An 8,390-nucleotide genomic window follows, 5' to 3' on the forward strand; every position below is an offset into this window, starting at 1 on the left:
CCTACTTCCTTCCTGCTCGCCTTCCAAAGGTTGTTGGCTTGTTCTGGAACCAGCAGCTGTCTCTTGTCTGACCTCTGGTTCTTGGGACTTGAGCTAGCAGCTTACCTGTCCACCTTGGTATTCACTGATCTTCACGGCCTGCGAGCAAGAGTCCTGCTCCCCAACCTACCTACCTTGGCTTTGCCAGCCCCTGCAGCTAAGTGACTCAAGAGAAGCCTTGCGGTCTTGCCTGCTGACCTTGGGGATTCCTCGACCATCACAACCTGTGAGTGGGATCTCTGCTCTCCAACCTGCTCATCTTAGGTTCACCAGCTTCTGTGGCTCCATGAATGGAGAAAGGCCTCTATCCTGATCCAAGGGCTTGGGATGTTCCAACCCCCTCAATCGCATGAGCTGTTTCCTTAATGTAAATTTCTCTCTAAATATTTATAGGCATTACTGGTTTTGCTTCTCTAGAGAACCCAGCATGAGACACCATCAGTCTAGCCTGGAACCTGTATAGCACAAGTCTCCCCACAATCTCACCACCCCCAGACTGTCTTAAAATTTAAGACTTAAATGAATCAGTCGGGTCCAACCCTCTCGTTTTTCATGAGAAAACTGAGGTTTAGAGAGATCAGGTGACTCAACCAAGGACACAGTGACTGGGGCTAGAACCCAAATGCTCAACGCCAGGCAGGCTTCTCACCCCTCTGCAGCTGCTCACTTCTGCCCTCCTTGGCAGTGACAAAAGAATCCTGTTCGTTTCAGGGTTGGCTGGAATCAAAAGGAAAACAAAACAAGGGAGGTGACGTTTTGGCCCGAGCCACGGACCATGTTCCAAAGTCAATGCTCCATGACTTCAGGGCTCTGTCCCCAGCACAGCAGCCCATCTGCAGCAGCGAAACCAATGGCAGCAATCGGCATGGAACAACACTGTAGTTATAAAGCGTTGCCACAGACCCACTCTGACTTAACACCATACTGGGAAGTTCTTCCTATTTTATAGACAAGGCTCTAGGAGTGAATGACTATGAACAAGGGCGATAAACACAAAAGTCCTCTTCAAAAGGCACAATGAGCTCCCAGTGCCTGGATCACAGTTGTAACTGGCGCTGTCCAATAGAGCTTTCTGTCATGATGGCAACGGTAGACATCTGTACCATCCAACACGACAGACGCTGACACAGATGGCTGCTGAACACCTGAGACACGGTGAGTGTGGCTGAGGAGCTAAATTTCTAGTTTTCCTTAGTTTTAATTCATTTAAATGTAAAAAACCACAGTTGGCTAGAGGCTACTGTATTGGTCACTGCAGTCCTAAGCTATCGCCTGAGCTAAAATGATAGAAACATGCCAAAAAAAATCTAGAGTGCAGTGCCTTGCTGTGGGAAAGAGGCACTAGAAGAGAAGCAGAAGGTTCAGGACCTAACTATTACCACCCGACTGTCAAGTAAACTTGAGAACTGCCCGGCCCCTCCGGGCCTCAGCTCCCATCAGTGTGCGGTGAGGGGGTGGTGGACAAGGCACTCTCCAGGCCCTTCCAACTCTGACCACCCATGAGTTCATCATGACCTCCTAGGCCTGGGCCCTGGAGACCCAAGGAGCCCAGAGTTTCCCTGCCATGGCAGAGGGAGGAGCGTCTGTTAGTCCTGGAGATACCCCAGCCCCCGCACTGACCACTGCTTCTTCGTCCCCTGCAGCTCAGGAGCTCCCGGATGACAGGGACCAGATGGGACTTCCCTCTGTATCCCCAGCACCTAGAAAAGTGGCGGGGCACAACAGATGCTCAGGAAGTGAGAGGTGACTCAAACCACGTGACTCTTCCTTATACCCACCGTGGGTCTGGTCCTGGGCTGGTTGCTGTCCCTAGCATCTCATTCATCTTCACCCACATGGCCAGGTGGTGAGGGAAGTCCACCCCCATGGAAACCACAACTACAGAGGGGACGTCGTCTGCCCGGGTCACGCAGCTGGTACACAGCCAAGCTGCACTGAAACCCAGGACTTCCAACTCCAAAGCCAAGTTCTCAATCTCTACGCACGAATGCATCCTACCAACTATCCCTGGTGGGGTGCAGACGGGGGAGGAGGAGACAAGAGGGGCAGAGGAGATGAAGGAAGGAAGAGAAGAAAAATGTGAACTGGGCCACCTGAGGTCCACCTGCAGAGAACTCACTACAGTGACAAAAGCCTTACAATCTCTCAGTGGCCTAAGACTCCCAGTGTTACAAAGCACACTCTGAAGAAGGCTGGGTCCTCCCTCCTGGGGCCTGCTCGCATGACTTTCCAAAGGCAACCGTGCTTTTTGGGCCTGGGAACCAGGAGACCTGCCTAGACCTGGCGCTCTGTGACTCTGAGCAAGTCTCTACCTTCTCAGGGCCTCTGAAAAAGACGCAACAAGAATTCCTCACAGATTAACACTGGTGAAGCCCCCTGCACACAGTGCTGGATAAATGGCCACAGAGGTAAGAACAGGTGTAAACATCTCTAAAGCATTCTAGATCCCATCCCCAAAGGGGACTGGCTTGTGCTCAAGATGACAGCATCTTAAAGCGCCCAGAGCCGGCAGCAGCTCAGCGACTGCAGTGTAAGGTCTGGGTTTCATGAGGGAGGAAACAGAAGCTCAGACCCACCCAAGCACACACCACTCGCTAAAGCCCAGATCCTGACCTCACACCTGCTCTTCCTGCTATGCCGGCTGCCCCTGAGGCAACTTCCAGGGACCCTTTTACTCTAATTGAGAGAAAGTCTTTAGGGCAGATTTTTGGGATCAATTTCTCAGCCCCCTTTATCATTTCCTGTGACATGTCTTACACCGACGTGGGGAGACAGGAAGGCTTTAGAGACACTGGTTTAAAACTGGCACAGGACATTCCTGGAGACCCCTTTCTAGCCAAACAGCCAAGTCCATAAAATAAACAATAACACCTGAGAGGAATGTTCTCCTTAGGACAATCAATATTTGCCCAAAAGCAAAAATGAGAAAGCAAGAAGGGGTAGAAAGTCAGGACGAAAGGAAACAGGGAACTCAGTGTGGAAATGAGGAGACTGCTGACATGCTGTGGGGAACGAAACCACGGCTGTGAGACACTTGATGTACAAACTATAAAATGGGAATTTAATTTGCTCTGTAAACTTTTACCTAATGCACAATAATAATAAAAACTAGCGCAGGCCCTCTTTCCTAAGATAACTGCCCATCCCAACATGGAAAAGGCTGAGAACCAGAAAGGAACTGAAAAGGGGACAGAGAATGCTGGTGACATAAAGCCCATGCACTCTGCTTCTCCTGGACTCCTGGAGAATATCCCAGGCCTTCAGTCGGCTCAACTTGGCCTTGGCCTAGCCGTGAGCTTGCTATTGTGTTGCCAGGTGCCCTTGAGTTGGTTCCGACTCAGAGCAACCCCACGTGCAACCAGATGAAACACTGCCCGGTCCTGTGCTGTCCTCAGGGCTTTGCTGTATTTGAGCCCATTGTTGCAACCATCATGTCAAACATCTCGTTAAGGATCTTCCCCTTAACGTGAGCTTAGGTTAAGTCATTTCTCCTTCCAGAGCCTCCATTTCCCCATCTGTGAAATAAGGCAACAAACTTTAATCTACTTCATAGAGCTTTGGGGAGAATTCACTGGGACCCTAAATACAAAGGGGCTTTGTGATCTGTAAATGGACAGCATGGTAGTTGCCTGTGCCCTTATCAGTGTTAACTCCTCTTGGTCTACACACAGTTCTAACAGTGCTGGCTTCAGGATGCTCAACCCTCCAGCAAAAAGGGAAATGGAGCAGGCAGGGGCAGACTGAGAAACAGCCTGAAAAGCCATGGGGCTGTTGGGGAAAAAAAAAATTTTTTTTTAAGTTCAAAAAAGGCAGCTCTCATCAATTGGTCTCAACCCACCTGAAGCAAAGAAGAATGAAGAACACCAAAGACAAAAAGCAATTATGAGCCCAAGAGACAGAAAGAGCCACATAAACCAAAGACTACATCAGTCTGAAACCAGAAGAACTAGATAGTGCCCAACTACAACCGATAACTGCCCTGACAGGGAACACAACAGAGAACCCCTGAGGGAGCAGGAGAACAGTGGGATACAAACCTCAAATTCTCATAAAAAGACCAGACTTAATTGTCTGACTGAGACTGGGAGGACCCTGGAGGTCATGGTCCCCAGATCCTTTGTTAGCCCAAAAGTGGAACCATTCCCAAAGCCAACTCTTCAGGCAGGGATTGGACTGGACTATAAGACAGAAAATGATACCGGTGAAGAGTGAGCTTCTTGGCTCAAGCAAACACTTGAGACTACGCAGGCAGTTCCTGTCTGGTGGGCAGCTCCTGTCTGGAGGGCAGCTCCTGTCTGGAGGGCAGCTCCTGTCTGGAGGGCAGCTCCTGTCTGGATGCCAGATGAGAAGGCAGAGGGGGACAGGAGCTGGCTGAATGAACATGGGGAATACAGAGTGGAGAGGAGGAGTATGCTATCTCATTAAGGGGAGAGCAACTAGGAGTACATAGCAAGGTATACATAAATTTTTATATGAGAGACTGACTGGATTTGTAAACTTTCACTTAAAGCACAACTAAAGTTTTAAAAAAAAGAAAGGCAGCTCTCTAGGGTCTGGGTGAAGGTGTCCTCACAAAAGGATCTTGAGGTCACTGCTGTTGTGTCAGTCACCAAGGAAAGGAGCCGCTGTGTTCACTCTCCTCCTAAAAAGGCAGGGGTGTGCTTGTGCTGGTCTGAAACATGCAAGTTGCAAATGAGACGTGGTTTTTGGTTATCTGGAAAACTTCCTTAAAACTAACACCACATTCCCTATCAAGGTGCCCAAAAGGTCTCCGTTGGAACCCCGCCAGGCCCCCACACAGGGGTCCTTCTAAAGCACCCCCAGCTCCCAGTACCCAGCTCCAAGTAGCCTCCAGCCAGGCTCCTCCAGGGTGCAACAGGGCACCACGTCACCCAGGCCTGGCTGGACTCCCCCCCGCCCCCAGTTATTTTCACGCCACCTCCCCTTAACTTCTGCCTCCGGTTCCTTGTCTGTAAAATGCGGGTAATAATGGTGGTGGTGTTAGGTGCTGCGGACTCGATTTTTGACTCCCAGCAACCCATGTGACAGAGTAGGACTGCTCCATAACGTCTTCTAGGTGGTAACCTTTACAGAGGCACTGGGTTCTGGGTAACCTTTACGGACGCAGATTACGGGGTCTTCCTCTGGCAGAGCTACCGGCTGGATTCAAACCAGGGCTTCAAACCACTTCAAGTCAGTTCGGTCGCAGCGAAATCAAAACACACCCGAATTTTTTAAATTTGGGTGAAGTGGAACTATAACCAGAAAAAAATCACGTCAAAGCCCTGGAATGGCAGGCTTGCAGTGAGCCTCCTCAGGGGCCTGACGCAGGAGTCTGGGTTATCGCCAGGACTGTGGGGAGTGACACACATTCAAAGCAGCAAAGCCGGCCGCCATCTCTGAGCAGGCCACTGCTGGTTCCGACTCTGCCTTCTAAGATTTGGGTGCTCTGCGATGCAAATGCTGCACTTGTCTGCTAAGAAGGGGATAAAGTTTCTAGCAGGGCTTTGACCTGCAATTTTTCCCATTCCAGTTCACCCACATTTTAAAATTCAGGTCTGTTCAGGTTTCACTTCGTCAGCCATGACTGAACCAGGCGGAACTGGTTCGAAGCCTTGGTTCAAATCGCCAACTTTTCAGTTAGCAGCTGAGCACTTAACCATTCTGCCACCAGGGCTCCTTGGGGGTAATAATACAGAAACCACACACCCCAAAATCCTGAAAAGCTCTGAAATTCAACTTTTTCACAATTCATTTGGAGGCAAACTCTGCCCTAAACTGACAGAAGGCTATTTTTAGTATCTATTTATCCCACTTAATGTGAATGTCCATATTAAAAACCAAAACCAAACCCGCTGCCGCTGGGTCGATTCCAACTCATAGCGACTCTATAGGGCAGAAGAGAACTGCCCCACAGGGTTTCCAAGGAGCAGCTGGTGGATTCGAACTGCCGCCTTTTTGGTTAGCAGGCGAATGCTTAACCACTGTGCCACCAGGACTCCAAATATTCATATACTTCGTAGCAAACACATTACAAATGTGCCCTTCCAAAGCACAACCCGAACCCAGCTGAGAATCTTACAGCAGGTATGTTATCTACACGACTATCTCTAAGATTTGATGAAGTGAATTCCCACACCCACCGGGCTTTAAGTGAGCGGCTGGGGGCCTTGGCAGCTCCCTCATGGGGCTGCCATGAAAGGAAAGTCCCGGCCACAGAAGTATCCTGAGCACATCTCCTCCCCTCCCTCTTCCCAAGGACAGCCTAGCATTACCTCCAGACTGCAGCTGGTCCAGCCAAGCCTTCTTTTCTGCAAGCTCCACACTCCCAGGGCCTGCAGTGCCCCCGCCCAAATGAGGTTTCCCACTCCTCTAATGATGACGCATCAGGCCTGCCACCACGGTGCCTGGGACCCTACACAGATGACGGCCATGTGCAGCTTTTCCGGCAGCCTGCCCTGCTGCTAGACCGCTGCGACCTTAAGGCCAGCCACCCTATAAAATGCGACAGACATGCTGAACAGTCTGGATTACAGCATCTCTCTGGAAGAGAGTGGCAACAAAGGAAGTCCTCAGGGCATGTTCAAAGAACAAGGGAAAAATGCGAACATTGCTGTCCAGTTGATTCCCACTCATAGTGACCCTAAAGGCAGAATAAAACTGCCTCATAGGATTTCTAAGGCTGTAAATCTTTACAGAAACAGACTGCCGCATCTTTCTCCCTCAGAGCACCTGGTCAGCTCAAGCTGCCAACTTTCAGTTAGCAGCCAAGCTCTTTAACCACTGTGCTGCCACTGCTCCTGAAGAACAAACAGGACACTACCCCTTCTCTCTACAAACCTCAGAAGAGGGCCAGGTGGCCCCGGGGCCCCACCACACAATCAATCATCTCTTACATCAGGTTCTAGAGACAGGCAAAAAAAAAAAAAAAAAGGTGGCGTTAAATCCCAGCCCTAGCCCTCACCAGCTCTGTGACCTTGGGCAAGTCACTTCCCCTCTCTGAACCTCAGAGAGGATGACCATCTCTCCCTTACAAGGGAGTCCTGGATATAACGTCATTTAATGTTAAAAAAAAAAAAAAATTTTTTTTTTTTTTAATGTTAGGAGATGTGAGTGCGGGGGTCCTGCTCGATCTCCGGATGGTATCACCCACCGGGCACGGGACCTGGCACACATGGCGATAGGGACATGGCTATTCCCATCACCCGCCCTGCCCATGTTGGAAATGAGGGAAGTAAACAGTCTTAACGCCGTTTTATCCCCCTCCCCAAAGGATCACCTGGATTCTGCACTCAGCAATGGCTGGGCAGACTCCAAAAACAGAGAGGTTAGGTGACCTGTCCAAGGTCACACAGCCAAGGAGGTAACGGGAGGGGAAGCCGGGATGGGTGGCGGCCCTGGGCCCACCTTCCTACGGACGCTGTCCAACCCTGGGGCCCACCACAAAGGTCTCCGGCCTTGGTTTCCCCAGCTGCAAATTGCTGCCCAGCCCCTCCTCCGCCTCGACCTGTCGGTTCCGGGCACCGGTGGGGGCGGCGAGAGCGACCACCCCGGCCCAGCCCTCCCGCCCCGCCCGACAAGGACCCGGGTGCGGCCAGTGTCCAGGCGGCCGCGCGCAGGGCCGGGTGCGGCGTGCGGGCGGGCGGGCGGGGCTCACCGGACTTGGGGTAGGTGACGATCCACACGTCGCTGGGCCGCACGGGGAAGTTGGCGATCTCCTCCATCTTCCCGCGGCAGAAGGGCGGCAGCCGCACGCCGTGGAACTCGAAGTACTTGCTCTCGAACTCCCCCGGGGTACTGGGGGTCTCGGCCTCGCTCTCCGCCATGCCGCCGCCGCCGCCGCCGCCGCCGCCCGGCTCCACGCCCGCCCGCCTGCGCCCACGCCCGCCGCCTCCAGCCGGAGCGCGGCCCCTGCGCTCCGCGGCCGGGACGTCACGGCGCCGCCGGCCCACGCCCCGCCCCGAGCCGACGCTAGGCCAGTGCGCTCCGCCGCCGTGACGTCATGGGGACGCCCGCGCCCCGCCCCGAGCCGACGCTAGGCCAGTGCGCTCCGCCGCCGTGACGTCATGGGGACGCCCGCGCCCCGCCCCGAGCCGACGTTGGCCAGTGCGCTCCGCCGCCGTGACGTCATGGGGACGCCCGCACCCCGCCCCGAGCCGACGCTAGGCCAGTGCGCTCCGCCGCCGTGACGTCATGGGGACGCCCGCGCCCCGCCCCGAGCCGACGTTGGCCAGTGCTCTCCGTCGCCGTGACGTCATGGGGACGCCCGCGCCCCGCCCCGAGCCGACGTTGGCCAGTGCGCTCCGCCGCCGTGACGTCATGGGGACGCCCGCGCCCCGCCCCGGGCCGAC

General features: G+C 53.3%; 1 protein-coding gene across 4 annotated transcripts in view; it reads right to left on the minus strand.

The window, feature by feature from the left end:
- The window catches only part of SULT4A1 (sulfotransferase family 4A member 1), a 45,928-nt gene extending 38,032 nt beyond the window's left edge, over nt 1–7,896 (minus strand). For all 4 annotated transcript variants that reach the window (XR_007517431.1, XR_007517432.1, XM_049884612.1 and 1 more), the window contains exon 1: nt 7,697–7,896. Coding sequence is in view for 2 of the 4 variants with exons in the window: in XM_049884612.1 (XP_049740569.1) it covers nt 7,697–7,865 (169 nt within the window). In the remaining 2 variants the exon portion in view is untranslated. The remainder of the gene's footprint in view (nt 1–7,696) is intronic.
- Between the last annotated feature and the right edge of the window lie 494 nt (nt 7,897–8,390).

Source organism: Elephas maximus, chromosome 4 (genome assembly GCF_024166365.1).
Source record: "Elephas maximus indicus isolate mEleMax1 chromosome 4, mEleMax1 primary haplotype, whole genome shotgun sequence".
In the NCBI taxonomy this organism is placed as follows: Eukaryota; Metazoa; Chordata; class Mammalia; order Proboscidea; family Elephantidae; genus Elephas; species Elephas maximus.